Here is a 21,805-nt window from a genome sequence, read left to right on the forward strand (position 1 = left end):
ACATAGATGGAAATAACACATTTGTGTCTTGGCACGGTTAGACTTCAGGTGGTTATCTTTGTAGTAGCTGGAGAAATCTCACAAAGAGCTTTATATATGCTCATGACCTTGGACTAACAACAGAAGCAAAAGACTTTGAAACAGTTGAAAACCAACTTACTAATGCCCTGAAAGATCTCTCCAGTTACACAGACTACTGCCGAACACTGATTCTCGGTCCCACAGTACCCCAAACAAACCTACTTGATCAAGCCATGTAAAGCATTTTAATGACAATTTGCATAACATGTATAAATAAATATTACATTCTTTCAGTCTACAATGCATACTAGGCAAATATTGTTAAAAAGTCCATCTACATTATAGGGTGGCAAGTTCCATTGCATCCAAGTAGCCAAAGTGGGGGGGGGGGGACTAAGAGGGAAACCACAGGGTCAATTAAACCCATCAAAACCCTTAAAATAACTGGAATTATAAAGACAGCCATAGCATGTCCCTATTTAGCTGGCTGAACAGGAATTCCAGAGAGACAGAAAAGAACTTTGGTTCCCTTCAACTGTTTTTGTTGTAAATGAGGAGCAACTCAAAGTAGAATCTAGTATTATGATTTTTGCTTGGCCTGCCCCCTTGTGGCAAACTATTTGAAATGATGTGTTGATAATTCCCCTTACCGACTCCATCCTTCAGGGTAGCTCCACCCACTCAGGCAGCCCATTGGTCATCTTTGACCTGGTAAAAAATTGTGCCATAATCAGCCTCAACCAGGACTGCTTCTAGACCAAAGTCTTGTTCCCATGAGAGCTTGCCCCTTTGCTTAGCCAGATGTTAGATTTGTCTCAGACTTGAGTTGTGGACACTTGTATCTCTTTTTTCTCATCTTACCCCCAATGACAGTGACCCTCCTCTTCCTTTCACCCATAATTTTTTTCTCAATTATGATATGGCATGACATAATTTTGTGCAATGTCATAACTGAGAAGTAACAAAGCCAGCCAAGAGTGTGGAGATGTGAGCCCTCTGTAAACGAGGCTTTGCTTGGAGAGGAGAATGGCAGCACTAGGAAAAGTACCTGCTGCAACAAACAGAGCTCATAGACCTTCATGTTTTGTGTTCCAGCACCCTTAATGATCTCTACTCTCAATAGTTTCACAACAGCAGCAATAAAATGATTAAACTTTGCAGTGGATTCACTGCTCCACTGACATCAGAATCACCAGCTGCCACTGGATTTCTGTATGGAAAGATGGATAGATCCACTCAGTGCTGATACTCAAAACAAATTCCTGGGTTTAGAATTTTTTAAAAATTTAAGTACATTTCTTAATTTATCTATACCAGATTCCAGTTCTTGTATCTTTCATTCCAGTAAAAACCCCAAAAGCCTGAAGTTTTCCCACTCTGTTGTAAAGACACTCTGTGATTTGAATGTTTAACACCTCTCCTATGACATGCACTGAAAGCAAAATCTGAAAGGCAGAGTGGTGAAGAAGAGATGGAGGAGTGAGTGAAGAGAGATCTATTTTCAGCATGTGACACACATATTTTGTTTAAAAAAATAAACATGAAAAGAAAAAAAAGAACAGCAACTCTTTTCTCTAAACATCATATCCTCCCTTTATCTGCAGGACCAGAAAGCCGCCGTCTGAGGAGAACCTCCACATAGTCTCTTCTCAAGTCTTGGTTTCACATTTTCGATGTGTTATTAGAAATATAAAGACGTTTCATGTGTTTTATTATTTTTTCTGTTTAAAAAATACTTTTGGTACCTTCTGTTTAATAGTCTTCAACACCCTAAGCATAAATTTCATAATTTTGCCTTTTTCCAGTTCATCATATTGTCCAATTTATTCCTTTGGACTCAAAGACATGAGCATTCCATTTGAAGTGAAGGGAAAGAAAAATAACCTACCATGGATAGCTTTAGCAAACACCTCTCCCTATTTAGGAACCCCTATCTTGTTTGTAAATCTGGTTCCCTCCCCAACACACAAACATCCATCTTATGTTTTATGTTCCAATACAACTGAAGGCATCAAGGTGTGGTTCTGAACTGATAAAAACCTAGAGTCGGAGCTATGCTTTGTCTTTGAGCTTCTCCATGTAGTTTCTGATCTCTTTTGTCTCCCCCAGGTCCATATCTTGGCAAACCCATTTAATGTCATCCTCGTTGCAGTTGAGGATGGAGTTGACAGTAGGACAACCATCATCTGGAGGAATGGTGGTGAATGTTGTGAACTTGACACGCTTTCGCTTGGAGGTGGGAGAATGCAAAGGGGGCTCAAGCCTTTGCTCTTTTTCCTGCTTGCTCTCCGAGTCAGCTGACCGATGAATTTGGCTCTGGATGCTCTTCAGTGTGTTGCCATTGAGAAGCTGGTTGCTTTCATCAAAGCCTATACCTCGGTCAATATTAGTTGTGCGCTCATCCTGCTGGAGAGCGGCGTTTCCTTGATTCTCCAGCAACTCTGTTTCATTCCCAAGCCACACCCAATCGTGGGAGTGGCTCATAGGGTTCTGCCCTTCGACTGGAACTTGCTTATGTCGATATTTTAATGTGAATGTGGCACAATTTATCAAAAAGACTAGAATGGCAAGACAGAACACTCCTAACAAGGCATACATCCCAATCTCTAAGTCACTGAGGTCTCTGGGCGCCTGCACAAGGTCATTCTCCTCCATGCCACCATTACTTTTGGGGAGGTCAATTTGAGCTGGGAAGTTGGTGAAGTCTATTGGAATGTTTTGGAGCTGTCCATCATCGGACAGCTTTTTCCCATCCAGGCTGTTTTTTAAGACTTTGCTTTTGATCATAGACTTCGCAGTGGTGCTGACTTTCCTTTCAGCGTCTTCCTCTAGCTCAGCTAAAGAGCTCCCATAGTACTGTCCATCTTGGCCATACCTTTCTTGGTCCAGTGACTTCTGCCTGCGGCCACTCGCATGGTTTTCAATCTCATCAGCATCATAATCACCAACACCATGGGAATTGGCGTCGTTCTGACCAAACTTCACTTTAATTCTACCATTGCCTACAGCTAAAATGCTCTTCCTCTTAGACTTCTGGCAGGTTTCGGAAATCATCATGTCTACTTTAACCAAAATGCCTTGCCCTTCACCTTCTGCTGCAATTACAGGCCATTTCACATTCGAAGTCTGATGGGCTGAAATGACGGATTCGTCGAGTGAGGAAGCAGAAAGTGAAAAGTCTTTGGGATCATAAATGTCCAACGGAGTAACAGAGCCATCACTGAACTGGATCCAGGAGCTGACCACTGCCTCCTAAAAGAAAAGAAAAAAGAAATGAGTAAGAGAGAACAAGGTTTAAAGTGAGATTCCACATCTATATATCTTCCTTTATCTTATATATCTTCCAAAGAAGAGTCCAGAAGAATACAGTTGGAATCTGAAGGGCAACTCTGAGTGCATCCAGTATACAAAGCTAGCTTAGCCAAGGAAATCAATCATCCCAGTAGGGAGAAGAAGTAGGATTGGGATCTATGTCACATAAAGAAGATAAAGGGAAGGAACATTTTCCCTAAAACTCAGTGTGATCTTGGATTTGTCTCTCCCCAGAAAGCCTCTCCAGCTGACAAAAGCAAATTTTTCAAGCTGCATAATTCCAATTAAACAATATTAATTAAATCATAAACACCACAATTAAATAATGAATAGAACTTTGGACATGTGAATAAAATAAGGTCCTTACAACCTTTGAGGATGCCTGCCATAGATGCAGGTGAAATGTCAGGAGAGAATGCTTCTAGAACATGGCCATACAGCCTGAAAAACCTACAACAACTCAGTGATTCTGGCCATGAAAGCCTTTAACAATACATAGTTACTTACACAGAAATGTAAGTTTGGTTGGAGACTATACGGGCTCTCCATAGCCACAGCTGTGGACAGCCCGTATAGTCTCTTCCAATTCTATGACTCTGTGACTATTCTGACAACTCCATGTGGAATTCAGGCAGAAAGTTCCTAGGTACCAAGCTCAAAGATACAATACTCAGAATGGAATTTAAATAGAGTAATTTATTTTGTTTTATGCTGTTTATGTATTTTATATCTTGTATTTTGCTATATTTTTAAATTGTTGATTGGGCCTGTCCCCATGTAAGCTGCCAGAGTCCCTCCAGGGAGATGGAGGTGGAGTACAAAAATAATGTTATTATTAAGTTATTATTAATCCTTTTCAACACAGAGACCAAATTAAGTTTCAGAGGAGGCCTGCCCTCCAGTGATAGAATCATAGAATCATAGAATCAAAGAGTTGGAAGAGACCTCATTGGCCATCCAGTCCAACCCCCTGCCAAGAAGCAGGAATATTGCATTCAAATCACGCCTGACAGATGGCCATCCAGCCTCTGTTTAAAAGCTTCCAAAGAAGGAGCCTCCACCACACTCCGGGGCAGAGAGTTCCACTGCTGAACGGCTCTCACAGTCAGGAAGTTCTTCCTCATGTTCAGATGGAATCTCCTCTCTTGTAGTTTGAAGCCATTGTTCCGCGTCCTAGTCTCCAGGGAAGCAGAAAACAAGCTTGCTCCCTCCTCCCTGTGGCTTCCTCTCACATATTTATACATGGCTATCATATCCCCTCTCAGCCTTCTCTTCTTCAGGCTAAACATGCCCAGCTCCTTTAGCCGCTCCTCATAGGGCTTGTTCTTCAGACCTTTTATTATTTTAGTTGCTCTCCTCTGGACACATTCCAGCTTGTCAATATCTCTCTTGAATTGTGGTGCCCAGAATTGGACACAATATTCCAGGTGTGGTCTAACCAAAGCAGAAGAGGTGTAGCATTACTTCCCTAGATCTAGACACTATGCTCCTATTGATGCAGGCCATAATCCCATTGGCTTTTTTTGCTGCCACATCACATTGTTGGCTCATGTTTAACTTGTTGTCCACGAGGACTCCAAGATCTTTTTCACACATACTGCTCTCGAGCCAGGCGTCCCCCATTCTGTATCTTTGCATTTCGTTTTTCCTGCCAAAGTGGAGTATCTTGCATTTGTCACTGTTGAACTTCATTTTGTTAATTTTGGCCCATCTCTCTAATCTGTCAAGATCGTTTTGAATTCTGCTCCTGTTCTCTGGAGTATTGGCTATCCCTCCCAATTTGGTGTCGTCTGCAAACTTGATGATCCTGCCTTCTAACCCTTCATCTAAGTCATTAATAAAGATGTTGAACAGGACCGGGCCCAGGACGGAACCCTGCGGCACTCGGCTCGTCACTTCTTTCCAGGATGAAGAGGAAGCATTGGTGAGCACCCTCTGGGTTCGTCCATTTAACCAATTGATGAGCGGGACCAATGGAAAAAAAGCCACTGGGATATTTTCACTTCAATTTCTTTTTGCCATTCTTTAGGAAGGGCATTTCAACTTTTTAAATATGGAGCATTGGAACCCATCTTCAAACTGGAGAGCTACCCTTTGATCGATGCTGTAACTAAGATGAGAGTATGTAAGGTTTCCCAGTTCTAACTTGTGTTGCTGTGGATCAGTCTTCTCTGAAAAAACATGCAGAGGCACACAAGGGCTGAAGATACCAAACGTCTTCATTGTTTGGAATACCAGAGTCTTGCACTACTGCCTGTCTATATAGGCCTAGCTACAATATCATAAATCACTCAAGAGTTCTGGTGCCTGGAGCTAGCCACTTTCCACATTTCAGAGCACACTTTCCCTCCACCTTGGGGCAATTGACTTTTATGGCTGGTTCATATGTCCTGTCCTCCGTGTTGGCCCATGGTACCATGTGCCCTGTGTCAGAAAGGCAGATAGTTGGGTGGCATGAGATAGAGATCATGACAGAGTATAACCAAAGGCCAAGAGGGCTAGACTGGAACCCTAGTGAGGTGGTTTCCATTCCAATACTTGAAGTTGCCTGTCCCCGCTATAAAACCAAAACTTTTGTCTGCGAAATATGAATGCAAATTGCTAGTGGCCACTAATACAGTCACAGTCAGCTACATAAAAAGTGGTTGGAAACAAATCACCGTGGTGGTCGGGAAAGACAAGGCGATAAGGGCCAACCACCAGAGGCAAAACTTTTCATCACTGGTGTTGCAAGAACAAGGGACTGTATAGTCTCCTTCCGGATCAGACATACAGTGATAGAGCATCCTGTCTACTACCTCATGAATGACAAATGTGCATTGCCATGTTTTTGTGCATTTGGTTAAGATTTCATAGAATCATAGAATTGGGAAGATTTTTTTTTTTACACCACAGTTCAAAACAAAAGGGATTTCAAGCTTCTGGATGAAAACAGCAAGGAACATTTAGCTCTCCAGTAGCTTGAAACACACTGAATATTTAATTTGTGAGTGCAAAGAGTCACATGAAGTTGGGGGCAAGAATATCATGACACTGTAGGGGAAGGGGAAGGGGTTTGGAGATGTCAGCATGCCTGAGCAGATGGCAATAAAACAGAACTAGCTGCAGGAGCTTCAAAGCCAGAGCATCATGCAGAATTTGTTGGGACTGAGAAGGATGTGAGCATACATAGCAATATAAACCAAAAGTGCATAACAACATGATAGTAACTTTTAAGGGCAAACATCTCCTTATTTCAAACAGTGTGCCCATGACAAACAATAGCACAACAATTCCCAGCCATAAATGTCCTCCCTTCTTTTGTCTTCCCCAAAATGCAACTACTTTTTGTAAACAAACTAGGTTCACAAGGGCTACCAAAGTTCCTGAAAATAGCAGATGATTTATTTGATGTTGCTCAAGTCCTATAAGGGCATATCTTAAGGTTTTTTTTTTGTTCTTCCTATGTAAGACGTAGTTTCCATATGAAAATGCAAAAAAGGAAAACTTTGGAGAGCGAGAGAGAGAAAAGAAAATCACAAGGCATGAACTATTCAGACTCGGTGAAGCATGAAGAACAGGCAAGAGTTATTTCACTGGAGGACATTCCTGCATTCCTCCTCATTAGTATAGCAAGGTAAAAGAGGGACCATTAACATTTCCCTTTCCCTTGCGCTTTCCTTTCTCCTGTGCTGGTTTCTAGGTCACTGGGCACCAGACAAAAGGGATCCGTGGAACTGTGGCTCTGTTCTAGAGCACTGGCTTGTTCATGGTTTGAGCGATTTCGTTGGAAATGAAAGAGGGAAATGAAAGAGGGACTTGTCCCATAAAGAGTCCTGTAAGTGTAGAATGAATTGTGCCATTTCAGTGGGTGTGTGTGGATGGGTTGTCATTTTATACTTGAAAATCCCATATATAAATTATTACAGCAGAATGAAGAAAGGACCAGGCTGGAACCTCTCCTTATGTTGTGCCAATTTTCTAGCTGCAAGTATTGTTTTGAAATGGCAAACAGCACTGGAAAGGAGTATATCCTCCACCTTAAATAAAAAATGGTGCAATCCAGTCTACCATCTCAGGCTACAGACACATGTAGCAGTGATGAAGCATGAGGTTACAAGATCTTTTTGTTATTTTTGGCAGCATTGTACAAGGAGAGATCCAGTGTCTCCTTCTGCAGTCCATTCCCCTACACTGCTCCATAGCTGTCAGATAGTAGGTGCTTGTGTCCCAAACCATCACGGAAGGTCCTCCCTGACACAAACAGTCACAACAATGTGCCGAAACTGCTATGTTAAGGCATCATCCGAGGGCCCTTCTGCACAGTCCAAAATGCGGCATCAATTGGCATTTAAAATGCCATTTTGAGGTTGCACATATAGTGGAAACCCTGCCTTGGTGGCTGGGGGTGGGGTGACCATACACCATACACCCACCTGTGCTGGTACACAATTGGCATAGGTGGGGGGCAGTACCAGCCCCCCTCCCTGCCCTGCTTTCACCCCCAAAATAAAATAAAATAAATTGCCTCCTTACTAAGGCTCAAGGCTTGGCTTGACTTCCTGGTGCTGCTATTTTTAAAACCTGGAATAAACCTGTTTATCCACTCCAAGTTGTGGTCATCAAAGGAGCTCTCCAAGGTGCTGAACTCTATTCCCCAGAATATTAAAATGCACGGGCTTCGGGTGTCGTTTAAAGGCCCCAGGCTAATGCGATTCCCATGCCACATTTATGTAGCTGTGTAGATGGGGTCTCACTGGCAGCTGTTACCATTTGTCAGCTTCACATTTTGCCTGATCCCATTTTGAGTGGGAGCATGTGAAATTGTTGCCTCATTGTTGTTTCTGTTTCTATCTGTCATCATCATCTGTAATGGCATGGGCAAACTTTCCAACCTGGGGGCCACATGGTGGTCCAGAAAGAGGTGGGTTGGCTGGGAGGGGAGGGTTTCTCCCCAAGTCCCCTCCCTGTCCTTTCATCCCCTTCCTTGTCTCTTTTGAAGGCAGAAAGTGAAGGAAATACAGGAAACATTTGGATCCCAAAAGGGTTGGTCTTGATAGAGAAAATGTATATCCGTTAGACCCTTATATAGAATTCTAGAGTTGGAAGAGACCCTCAAGGGCCATCTAGTCCAACCCCCTTCCATGCAGGAAGGCACAATCAAAGCACTCCCAATAGAAAGCCTCTGTGGAAAAGCCTTCTGAGAAGGAGACTCCACCGCATGCCGAGACAGCCTATGACCCTCTCCAGGAAGTTCTTCCTAATATTTTCCTGCCATTTGAACCCATTGCTCCCTTATGCCTAGTCTCTAGAGCAGCAGAAAATCAGACCCCCCTTTTACTCCTCCCCAATGGAATACCCTTTTAAATCTTGAAACGTTGTTCTCATGTTCCCTCTCTACCTTCTCTTCTCCTAGCTAAACATCCCTCAGGAGGAAAGGATGAAGAAAAAGAGAAGGAAGGAAGGAAGGAAGGAAGGGAAGAAGAGAAGGATGTAAGGAAGGAAGTGTGTAATGGGGGAGGGGAGGGAGGAAAGAGAGAAGGAAGGAAGGACGAAAGGGAAGGAAGGAAGTAGCAAGAGGGAGAGAGAGAAAGAGGGGGGAAAGAGGAAAGGATGGACTGAAAGAATGGAAGGGATGAAAGAAGGAAAGTGAGAAGAAAGGACAAAAGGGTGGAAAGGAATGGAAGTAGGGAGAAAGAGGGAGGGGAGGGAAAGGAAGGAAAGACAAAAGGGAGGAAGGAAGAGGAGAGGGAAGAAGGGAAGGAGAGGGAAGGAAGGATAGGATGGTGAGAGAGAGGAGAGTCTGAGAAAAGAGCCCAAGGGGTCGCATCTGGCCCCCGGGCCTGGGTTTGCCTATACCTGATCTATATTGAAGAAGCTCGGGGGGGGGGGGGCTGATTTCAATATGATTTGTCTTCAGATGGGAACATTCATTATCTCCCTTTCACCCTCTCTAGATCCAGTCTCCACTCCCCCACCTACCTTACCCAAACCCTAGCCCTACAACACCACCTTTCCTTTCTTTTTTTACCTTTCTTTTTTTACCTATATGTACACAAAGAAAACCCTTTATAAAAACTATTTTTTAAAAAGAAAGAAAGCTAGGACCTCATCCTTGCTACACAGAGGTTTGTCCTGTCTGAATTGTATGATCAACAAGCAAATCACCTGACAAGCACAACAGCCAATTCAGAGAATATTAGGACACTGAGGGTCAATTGCTTTGCCCTTCCAACCAGAAAAAATGACATTACTCCTGCTCTCGCTCTCTCTCGCTCTCTCTCTCCCAGTGCCACAGGTTGGAAGGAATCACTCAAATCCAAATATTAGTACCAAGCAGAATTCTCCAGACTAATGAGTGATAAGTAATATAGCTATTTGTAATGAGTTCCCTTAAGAAGAAATAAGGGTGAAATGAAGTCACATTCCAAAAGTAATGTACTGAAGAGGAGTGAAGTTACCCTACTGATGCAATTAGCAACATTTTCTCCTTTCTTTTAACTGTGACTTTCTGAGGGTCATGTTCAAAGGCATTTTGATGTGGATTTTTCAAGTTTTCACTAATCCTAGGTTGTTGGGGTTTTTTTAAAAGAAAAAATGGTGATGGAAAAATAATGAGCATCATTTGAAGTAACACAACAAGCTACTTCTTAAACTTTTCAGTCGGTGGCAGTTGCAGGAACGGATGTCAATGGGACAAAAATCCACTCCAAGCTGTGGTCTTCAAAGGAGCTCTCTAAGGTGCTGAACTCTATCCCCAGAATATCCTCACCTCTGATAGCTCCCTTTAACGTTCAGATTAAATCCCGGAGAAGATTCCCTGCCCTATTGACATTGAAGTCCTCATTATTTACAACGTGTAAGGGCCATTTATTTGTTATTTGTTTATTTTTCAGCTGTATAATGAGTACCATTAAAGAATCGCTTTTAAAAAGTGACAATGGGTGCTGGAATGCTGGAGGTATTCTGTAGGTTCACAATTGCAGCTTAATGGTACTCCCAGTTCTTGATTGACTATGGGGCTCCTTCCTTGTGCTATCAAGCTGCAGGTTTGCTGTGCAAGAAGAACTAGATAGCTCCATCTCCAATGACTGAAAAAGTATATACATTATCAGGATGGAAGGCTATACTAGTATATGACACCAGTGGGTTGTCAGTATTAGAAACCAGATACACAAACTCCTCTCTTTCAAACAATGCTCAAAACAGTTGGACTTTGAACCATGACTTGATTTTCCTTGAATTGGGTACATACCCACCACTCATATCTACCTGCCTTTTGCACTATTCCTTTTCTTCCGTGGTGGTGAAACTGGTTTAATGGTAGTAGTAACACGTGCTCGGCCTCTTCTTCCTCCTGTGAGCTACCACTGGACTTAGATGAGATTAGATTATTAAATTGTTTCCTATATTCCTGCACAATTGGGGATTTAGGATTAGGATACCAGGAAATCAGAAGACATTTACTTTTTGGGAGGAGAGCAATGACCAATCTCAATAAAATAGTGAAGAGTAGAGACATCACACTGGCAATGAAGATCCGCATAGTCAAAGCAATGGTATTTTCCCTGTAGGAACCTACGGATGTGAGAGCTGGACCATAAGGAAGGATGAGTGAAGGAAGATAGATGCTTTTGAACTGTGGTGCTGGAGGAAATCCTGAGAGTCCCTTGGACCGTAAGAAGATTCAACCAGTCCATACTTCAGGAAATAAAGCCTGACTGCTCATTAGAGGGAAGTATAGTAGAGGCAAAGATGAAGTACTTTGGCCACATCATGAGAAGACAGGAAAGCTTAGAGAAGACAATGATGCTGAGGAAAATGGAAGGAAAAAGGAATAGGGGCCGACCAAGGGCAATATGGATGGATGGTATCCTTGCAGTGACTGGATTGACTCTGAAGGAGCTGGGGGTGGTGATGGCCGACAGGGAGCTATGGCGTGGCCTGGTCCATGAGGTCATGAAGAATCAGAACAAATAAACAACAACAAACACAAGAATTTATACACAGCTCAGATTCATAAAGTCAGATCTGGAGAACAGACAGAACAAAGAGGGCTTGGCAAGGTTCTGTGCATACTCTACCTGTTTGGGAGTATGGAGCAATTCTTGGGCAACAGTTGTAGTCATGATAGCCTGGTGGCTTGCTGTACTGGGCTGTAGAAAGAGCGACAATCCAGCTACAAGCTGGATTCCCATATCGGTGATGGTCACTTTGTCATCCAGCACAGTCACAGTCTTCTCTGCCAAGATGGAGTCAGACAGTGGAGACAGAACCTTTGGAAGAAGCCACCAAATAAACCATTGAGAAACGGGTTACAAGAAGGATACACATTTTCATCTAATTTTCCTGACATTATTCAATACTTCCTCACACTAGTATTTCGGTGCTGTCGACATGTCACAGAAATGTCAGCAGAGGCTGCCTGAGAATGCAGGTGATATTATCAAAGGTCTATAAAATTCAACCAAATGAGTCAGAAGTGTAACTGTAATAATGATTGGTTTACCCTTTACTAAAACTACAAAATTCTCAGCCTTTGTGTGAAGCCTAGATGATGGAACTGGGAATGATCCAAAGGCAGATTGAATATAAGTTGACGGGTAAGCAAAGGTTAGAGGAGAAGAGTATATTTTAAAAGTTTCAAAGGAACCCAAATGCTAAATTGTTGTTGTTTTTGTTGCTGTTGTTATTTGAGAACTAAACAAGATTAGTCCACAGCAAACAAGATCACTATGCTGGTTGTTGTATTGGATCACACATCAGACACTTATTTATTATTATTATTATTATTATTATTATTATTATTATTATTATTTATTATTTTTAATAAGTACTTTTATATTATATACTAATATAATATAAAAATAAATAAAATAATTATTTTTAATAATTACTTAATAATAACAACTTATTATTATTATTTTATTACCTCCTATACCAACTTTCTCCCCCACAAATCTGAGAAACATTGGCCAAGTATCTTGATTTTGAGAGGAAAGACCATTGGAGGTTCTGTAGACCAGATTGGTGAGGCTCTGGATTTAGATTCCTTATAATACAGAGGTGGAGAATGCTCCCCACCCCTGGCATTGTTGGAGTGCAATTCTCATTAGCAAAGCCCATAGTATGGGATGATTAGAGATAGAATCCAACAACGGCCACACATTTCCCATCCTACTTGGGACATAGCTTAAAACACGTAGAAGCAGCAAAGGATAAAAGGACACATACAGGTTATTCAGAATACAGCAAAATCGTTTTCCTTCTTATCATTCATGGATCAGTCTTTGAACAAATGAGTTTACAGCAGTTGGATGTTGTGGTAGCTATTGGGAGAAGGTAGCAAGGAAAGCTGGAGCCCCTGGCGGCGCAGTGGGTTAAACTCCTGTGCCGGCAGTACTGAATCCGGGGAGAGGCGGATGAGCTCCCTCTATCGGCTCCAGCTCCTCATGCGGGGACATGAGAGAAGCCTCCCACAAGGATGATAAAACATCAAATCACCCGGGAGTCCCCTGGGCAACGTCTTTGCAGACGACCAATTCTCTCACACCAGAAGCAACTTGGAGTTTCTCAAGTCATTCCTGATACGACAACCCCCCCCCCCCCCCCCCAAAAAAAAAAAACAACCAGAAGGAAAGCTTGTGATGAGAAAAGCCTCCCACAAGAATGGTAAACCATCAAAAACATCCGGGCGTTCCTGGGCAATGTCCTTGCAGATGGCCAATTCTCTCACACCAGAAGTGACTTGGAGTTTCTCAAGTCGCTCCTAACACTGCCCCCCCTCCTAGCACTGCCCCCCCCCCACTCAAGTCGCTGCTAACACTGCCCCCCCCCCCCCATACTCGGGTGAGCATCCTGGCAGGAAGGCGTGGTGCTGAAAGAAGGGCTTCTTTCAACCCCACGCCTTTCTGCCAGGATCTTCCCCTTTCCGCACAGCAACCCAGCTTGCCTTCCTCTCTTGGCACTAGTCTTTTACACTTTCCCTTATTCATATACACACAGCATTTTCCCAAAAATGTATAGTTAAAATAAACTATGGTGAATATTGGAAGGATATCTAAGCACATTTACAATGAAGAAGGTTAGAATAATGATTTAGTCAGAGTTACAGTTTTATGTAAATATTCAAAAACATTTGACCTATTAATGTAATGCTATTGGTATCTATTTTTATTTTGAAATTTACCAGTAGCTCCTGCATTTCTCACCCTCGGCTTATATTCGAGTCAATACATTTTCCCAGTTTTTTGTGGTCAAATTAGGTGCCTCGGCTTATATTCTGATCAGCTTATACTCAAGTATATATGGTAACCTTCTGCCTGGAATAGAGTTTCTTGGAGTTGAATGGCTGATCCTTTTAATGGGGAAATAGGCAGCATGGCTCAGAATCAGATGCGATATTATTAGTGCCATGTTACTGATCGCAGACTTGAACAAGAAAAGAAGAGAACTGGAGGAAGTAGGGAGCTCTCATAGCAAGGTGCGCCTAAGGAAGTTTCAAAGACAGCGTAATGTTGATGACTAACCTGGACCATTGTCATGCCAACTTCCTGTCCAACCAGAACTTTGCCTCCCTGTAGCTGGGCCACGTGCGGCTCCTCAAGCTTCATGAAGTCTGTCACCAAATCTGTGATGTCGAAGTGCCAGTCAGAGCCCAGCAAATAGGTGAGTTGTCCCCATGGGGTGGAATCCTCCGCCACAAACTGAGTGAGAACACGCACCATGGCATGCTGATACTGGAGGGTACAGCCTCTTCCCTTCCGCTCATCTTCCTCATCATCATCACTGTCCCGTGTAGGTCTGAAAGAGTATTATTTGCAATGACATTCTGTCCCCAAAACATTAATATCCAGCAGGCAGGCTGCAAAGCCTCATGTGTGCAGACACCTCAAGTATGGCGATTCACCATTTTCTATATATGTCTATGGTTATGTACTTATAAATATTGTTGCTTTCCTTTATGTGTGTTTTTTATTGTCAAAATTTTTAATTAATAATATTGGGGAAAAAGAATGGGGCTTCACCATTGTGTACATAGAACTTTTTTTTGGTTAAGAGGAGGGACAAAAAAAAGTCCCACACGTGCCATTAGAGTTGCTATATCCTGACCAACCGGTTTCCTCGACAGCTAGGCACTTTTTTTCCCTGATGGATGCTTTGCATGTAGAAGGTCTCAGGTTCAATTCCTGGCAACTCCATTTAAAAGAATCGACAGCAGGGGATGGGAAATACCAATCTCTACTTGAGTCATTGAAGAGCTGCTACCAGGCTAGGCAAATAAATTATCTGCCTTGCATTAAGACAAGTCTCTATCTTCCAAATACATATTCCCATGGCTTACTGCCCCACTAGCTGACTTGCACAGAGAATTCCTATCTTGTCCCTCTTCTACCCTGTGGTTTGGTACTCGGAGCAAATTTGGATTAGAAAGTCCGGGATACTGGGACTTTAGTAAAAATGGGTAAGGCTCAGTTTATTTTTTCATCTATCACGGGTGCTCAGCTTTAAAATGTACTCTTCTTACAGCAGAAAGCCAGTTGCTGTTGCATTCCTTTCAGTTAATAACTGACCCTAAGGTGAACCCGTCATGGCATTTTCCTACCAAGGTTTGTTCAGAGTGGGTTTGCCTTTGCCTTTGCCTGCCTCTGAGGCTGAGGGAGAACAACCTGTATAAGGTCACCCAGAGGGTTTCTGTTATGGAGCAAGGATTTGAATCCCAGTCTTCAAAGGCATAGTTGTTCAATGATCAAACTACTACACTATGCTGGCTTCCCAAAATCTGGAGGGGGTTCAAATATTTATTTATTTATCTATCTATTTCACATATTTATATCCCATTCTTCTCAACCCCAAGGGGGGACTCAAGGCGGCTTACAACAGGCAACCATTTGATGCCATCAAACAGATTCATAGATAGCAACTGCAATTAAAACAGTAATTAAAGCATTAAATTATTACAACATTCATTTAAAATCACGCAAATTCAAATCATAGTCAAACCAATTATCAGCAACATAGGGTCGGTATCAATCTCAATTGCTGCATCTATTGTTCGAACGCTTGAGCTCACAACCATGTTTTAAGTTGTTTTCTAAAGGATAGGAGGGAGGGGGCTGATCTGATGTCACTGGGAAGGGAGTTCCTGAGACAAGGAGCCACCACTGAGAAAGCCCTGTCTCTCATTCCCACTAGTCGTGTTTGCAAGGATTGTGGGACCGAGAGCAGGACCTCCCTTGGCAATCTTAACCTTTGTGGAGGTTCATAGTGGGAGATACGTTTGGACAGGTAAACTCGGCCGGAACCATTCAGGGCTTTATAGGCTAAAGCCAGTACTTTTAATTGTGCTCAGTAGCTTTTTTGTGTGCTGCAAAAAAGTGGGAGTCTTAGCTGAGTCATCAATTCTTGATTCATTGCTAGTATATCTCACTTACACTAACTTTTCTTAGGAGAAGGGAGGCAGAGAAGTGGGAAAGGTTGGTTGCATGAGACAGGACTTGAGGGATGTGCCAGCTGGTGGCTTCTATGTCTGTTGGTCAGTGAATCTCCCCTAGATCACTGCTTCATAAATTGTGGGTTCCAACCCCAAATTGGGTCCACCTAGCTCAACATTGAGGTCATAACAAATTTGGCAAAAGGTAAAGATATCTGAATACCATCCATTTCAATAAATCTGTAGCAACAACATGCAGTATTTCAACACCTTTAAAATTTGCAGTGGATCCACTACCACAACTGACATGGGACTTGCCAGCCATGTTTCAGGCCTCTCCAGTTTTAATTGCCATTAAAATGAGGTAGAAACAGAGCCAAGGCAAATCCTATATGGTAGTTTGATTCTAAAAAAAATCAAATACATCAAGACAAAAAGACCAAACAACCTACCTCTTGTTAGAGACGATGGGAACTCTCCAGCCTTTGATTTGGCTGAGTTCCGTATCTGAAACTTCAATTTGCAGAGGTAGACGTGGCACCCAAACTGTCACTTGCAGGGCAGCACTCAGATATTGATAGGTGAAGTTCACCAGTGTATTAACCTTGCCTTTCATTTCCTTACCATTGACAAAAACATAATCACACCGGTCAGAAACCTAAAAGGAGAGGAAAAGGCAACATTTTAGAATGACACCAAAACATACTTATGTGCCATTGAATGACTATAATAACAAGTGTGAATGTCCATCACAGATCTGAAACCATGCTCAGGGTTTCCATCTCATCACACTGTCACTGTCAGGTATATGAACAGGGCAAACATTTCTTGTATGCATCCTCTATATATTAATCAAATAAACAAATAAGTTCATTCCTCTTTTTGCCTCCTCAGATCAGCAAAACAGTTTTGGCTATTCTCCCACTTCCACCAGTGAGATTCATTGGAGACAGAGGATTGTCTCTGTGGTGGACCGTGCCATCTATAAGAATATTAACAGCAGTGAGTGAAAACTAGAGAGGACTGCTGTGCTTTTAATGTCTATGTAAAAGAAGAAATTTCAGCATGGGTTACTTGTTATATGATTTTGCGACAAGCAAAAAGTATTGGAATTCCCACTTGTACACAACTAATTAATGGTACAGGAGCCTTCTCTATGTTTCACTCTGGGAACCATGATGAACAATTTCAGTAATTCCGGAGGTATCTGCTTTTCAATTTCCTAGGGACAGCACAGAAGTATTTTTAAAATATTGAACAGTGAAAGCAGCCCCTGTGATCCATTTAAAAGCTGTATCACATCATTCTGAAAGGCCTCCAGGAGAGGCAATTCATCTTTTCTATTTGTCAAAAGAAGTATACTGTATTTCACTGTGTAATAGTTAATTTCGTATGTTTTTTTAGTTGGAAAAGGGGGTGCGACTATTATGTGAAGAAAAAAATTGTGCCAGTACGAAGTACTAGAGAATAATTTACTTAATGAACCAGTGACAGCTTTGCCTTAGCATTGGCTCCCCTTGCAGCTACGACTCTTCAGTGGTCTGAGTCCAAAAGCTGGTACTGTCACTCTCTTCAACCCAGTGATTTCAGACTCTGCTCAGTGAATAGCCATAGCTGCAAGGGGAGCAGGAGGGCAGGCAAAGCTGTCATTGGTACAGTAAACCATGTGATGTGTAACACATATATTCTTGAAGTTCTAACTAAACTGTATACAGTTTGTCTAGCAGCAATACAATGGCACAGGTCACATGTCACAACCATTAGGCAAGGAAAGGAAAGGAAAGAAACCAAATTTGGGATTCAAAAGAGGGATGCAACTATTATGTGGTGTCAACTATTATGAGGTGAAATACAGTAGCTTATAGGAACTTGGCTGGCAAAATAGCCATGGGGGCTCTTATGGGGCCCCACTTTGTCCACCCCTGCTATCCATATATTATGTTCCCCTTATTGTAGACAGATGGAGTACTGAAGCTAGGAGGGGTGAGATTCAAATGTGGGACATCCTGATATAAAAGCCTCTCCTTTGTAAAAGAAATAACTTTCACCTGATTTGATAGAATCGCAGAGTTGGAAGAGACCTCCTGGGCCATCCTGTCCAACCCCCTGCCAAGAAGCAAGACAATCACATTCAAAGCACCCCCAACTGATGGCCATCCAGCCTCTGTTTAAAAGCCTCCATAGATGGAGCCTCCACCACACTTTGGGGAAGAGAGTTCCACTGCTGAACAGCTCTCAGGGTCAGAAGGTTCTCCCTAATGTTCAGGTGGAAATTTTCCATTCTCCAAATGAAAAGGTGAAGAAAACTGATACAACTTACTAGTTACTGAGCTACATCTATTTGCTTCATCCATTTGATTTGGAGGAGATAAAAGTCAGGTGAAAATAGTTTACTTCATAATGGGCTACTAACAGTATTTATAATTTGTTTAAAGTAGCAAGCCATTTTACCTCCACCCTTTCTTGTCTCTCCACTCTCACGCAAATTTCATTGTGGATTTATCATTTGCATGTAAACATTGTCTCGAAATGCAAGCATGCATTAGCATAGCCAATTCAAGAGTTATATCAGCAATCACTCCTTTAATCAATGTTGTAATTTACAGACCATTGAGTTTCTCATTTATTACGATGCTGAGTACAAGTGGGAGGGATTGTTTTTTAAAAGACAGAGACAGAGATCCTCTCCCAAAGAGATAAATCATTAAGAAAGATGGGGACAGGATGAAGTGGCTCTGTGTGATAAAGTCGTTGTCATAGTGATTCCTAAAGGTGTCATAAATGTCGGAGGAAATCTTGCAATATGTTAATCATGCAGAAAGTGGCCCACAATGGGGCAGTGGTGAGGGCGAATGGGAAGTTTCTGCATTATTAAGAACCAGCAGCAGCATGTTTGCAGAAATCAACAACAAAACCCAATCTCTATGACATTGTCACAGAATTCACATCAAATCTGATGGCAGGTTACTTGTTCATCATTTGCAGAGTGCAAACAGATACTTGTACTATTACCGTAGGTTACACCATTATACAAGTGATTGCATGACAAAAGCCTCAAACTGGCAGTTAGGGACATGTCCTAGGATGGGGTTACATATCTACAAAGTTAGGGAAAGCACAGCAGCTTGTGAATCCTCATGCAAGTGGTTCTGCTAATTGTGCAAACATGTTTTGGATGGCACCCTTCTGCTAGGACAAATGAAGGGCAATTGTATGGCAACCAGACTGATTGATAACTGGCAAATAGAGGAAGAAAACATGGAGGCAGTGACAGACTTTGTATTTCTAGATGCAAAGATTACTGCAGATGCAGACTGCAGCCAGGAAATCAGGAGACGCTTACTTCTTGGGAGGAAAGCAATGTCCAATCTCGATAAAATAGTGAAGAGTAGAGACATCACACTGGCAACAAAGATCCGCATAGTTAAAGCAATGGTATTCCCCATAGCAACCTATGGATGTGGACCATAAGGAAGGCTGAGCGAAGGAAGATAGATGCTTTTGAACTGTGGTGTTGGAGGAAAATTCTGAGAGTGCCTTGGACGGCGAGAAGATCCAACCAGTCCATACTTCAGGAATGCTCATTGGAGGGAGGGATATTAGAGGCAAAGATGAAGTACTTTGGCCACATAATGAGAAGACAGGAAAGCTTGGAGAAGACAATGATGCTGGGGAAAATGGAAGGAAAAAGGAAGAGGGGCCGACCAAGGGCAAGATGGATGGATGGGATCCTTGAAGTGACTGGCTAGATCTTGAAGGAGCTGTGGGTGGTGACGGCTGACAGGGAGCTCTGGTGGGGCTGGTCCAGGAGGTCACAAAGAGTAGAAAGTGACTGAATGAATAAATAACAACAACATAAAACACATCAGGGATTTAGCCTAAAGAGAATTTCATCTTCTGTAGCCACTAGAAGTTCATTCTTTGAGGATGGCCTAAAGACATTTGATTGTGATCTTGCATCACTAGGCATAACTACAATAACAGAATTTTATACCCCCGAAAAACCTAGCTCTAAGGCACTGTTTCTCAACCTATGGGTCCCCAAGTGTTTGGCCTACAACTCCCAGAAATCTCAACCAATTTACCAGCTGCTAGGATTTTTGGGAGTTAAAGGCCAAAACATCTGGGGATCCATAGGTTAAGAATCAATGCTCTAAGGTCTGGCATTATTGCACCCAAAAGGTTACCAAAGTGCTGCAGATTCAGGAGCCAGGAAATGACAACTGCAGTGCTGTCCCACTCTTAGGATGCATAAAACAGGAATGTGGAGAGAACCCCGAGCCACCATTTTCCAGTGACTTGGAAGCCCTTCCCTTGGGGTGCTGCCTGGATTAAGAAGTAGATTTTCAGAGTCATATGTGGTCATTAATAGACATAAATGTGAACCCTCAAAGTGATGAGATCGTAAGTATGGTCAAATACTGAACAGGATCACTTTTATTTTTAAACAACCAGGATCAGAGGACAAGTACTTCCCCCCACAGAATTGCACTCGCTACCAATAGATTTCCAAGGCCAGTTCAAAATGCCATTTTAAATCCATTTTTTGTGTGTCAGGAATGACTTGAGAAAGTGCAAGTCACTTCTGGTGTGAGAGAATTGGCCGTCTGCAACTATGTTGCCTAGGGGACGCACAGATGTTTTGATGTTTTACCATCCTTGTGGGAGGCTTCTCTCATGTTCCTGCATGGGGAGCTGGGGCTGACAGGGGGAGCTCATCCACACTCTCCCTGGATTCGAACCTCTGATCTGTCGGTCTTTAGTCTTTCTGGCACAAAGGTCTAACCCATTGCACCACTGGGGGCTCCTGTTTTTAATCAGTAAAGAATTATATTGCACAGGATATGATGGATAACTTTGACCATCATGAACTCAGCAATACCATAAAAATGTAAATTGATTTTATCCCTGATATATAGTTGATCCCAAAACCCATTTTTTAGGGATATGAAGAATTCCCAATTCAGTTTATCAAAGGCTTTTACAACATCCAGAAAGATTAACACTGCTTGCTTTTCATTATGGTGCTCTTAATACTTTATGATGTCTATCATTTGCCTTGTATTATTTTTAGTTGCCTTTTACAGGTAGAAAGCCATTCTGATCTTGATGGTGCCATTCCAGAAGCACCTTTCTGAGTCTTTCTGTTAAAATGGAGCTAAATAATTTCCAAGCTAGATCTATAACTATTTAATTCCGTCAGGTCCTAATATTCTCTTGGTATTAATGTTATTGTTGTCTCCTGCAATATAAGCTATCTGGACTCAGAACTGCATTTAAACTTGCTTCTAATTTTATTTATTTATTGTGTCAGAAGCGAATGGAGGATACAGTTGTAATGTATTTAAAACACAAATTTAAGAACTTGGCATTATACTAGATTTCCTTCAACCAGAAGCTGGCCACTTGGGGTGCCTCACGTGTTGATGTGAGAAGGTCCTCCATTGTGAATGTGGCAGGGCTCAGGTTGCATTGTAGTAAATGGTCTGTGGTTTGCTCTCTTCTACACCTACATGTCATGGACTCCACTTTGTAGTCCCATTTTTAAAAATTGGCTCTGCATTTCGTGGTGCCAGAGAACAGCCTGTTAAAAGCCTTCCAAGTCACCCAGTCTCTCATCCAGTATCAGCCACTGACTGAGGTTCCGGGTTTTAGCCTGCCACTTTTGGATTCTGGCTTGCTGAGGTGTTCCTGCAAGTATCTCTGCGAATCTTAGGAAGCTGTTTCTTGATTTAAGGCATTGGCATGCTGGCTGATATTCAAACAGAGAATGGGCCAAAGATGTCCATGCCATGGTCCTTTAATTACAGGTTGCTACTTCCTGGCTGATATCAGGTGATGCAAAACTGGCTAAACAGTATAATTTCTCCAGCGGCATAGGGCATAGACATCCTGTGATAATGCAGCATGTCCCATTAAGCACCACATCCACTGTTTTAATGTGGTGAGATTATGGGCATGCATACTCAGCAGCAGAGTAGCAAAGGGCAAGGGCAGATGTCTTCACTGTATCTGGTTGTGATCCCCAGGTTGTGCCAGTCAGCTTTTGTATGATGTTAT

At 42.3% G+C, this 21,805-nt stretch overlaps 1 protein-coding gene across 1 annotated transcript in view; it reads right to left on the minus strand.

Annotated features, from left to right (window-relative positions):
- Positions 1–247: 247 nt before the first annotated feature.
- Positions 248–21,805, minus strand: part of TMEM132C (transmembrane protein 132C) — a 270,374-nt gene continuing 248,816 nt past the window's right edge. Inside the window, exons 6-9 of the mRNA XM_060785593.2 lie at positions 16,198–16,403; positions 13,842–14,115; positions 11,397–11,588; positions 248–3,273 (exon numbers count right to left, since the gene is read on the minus strand). Of these exons, the coding sequence (XP_060641576.2) occupies positions 2,074–3,273; positions 11,397–11,588; positions 13,842–14,115; positions 16,198–16,403 (1,872 nt within the window). The 3' untranslated portion in view covers positions 248–2,073. The remainder of the gene's footprint in view (positions 3,274–11,396; positions 11,589–13,841; positions 14,116–16,197; positions 16,404–21,805) is intronic.

The sequence above is a fragment of the Anolis sagrei genome, chromosome X (assembly GCF_037176765.1).
Source record: "Anolis sagrei isolate rAnoSag1 chromosome X, rAnoSag1.mat, whole genome shotgun sequence".
NCBI lineage: Eukaryota > Metazoa > Chordata > Lepidosauria > Squamata > Dactyloidae > Anolis > Anolis sagrei.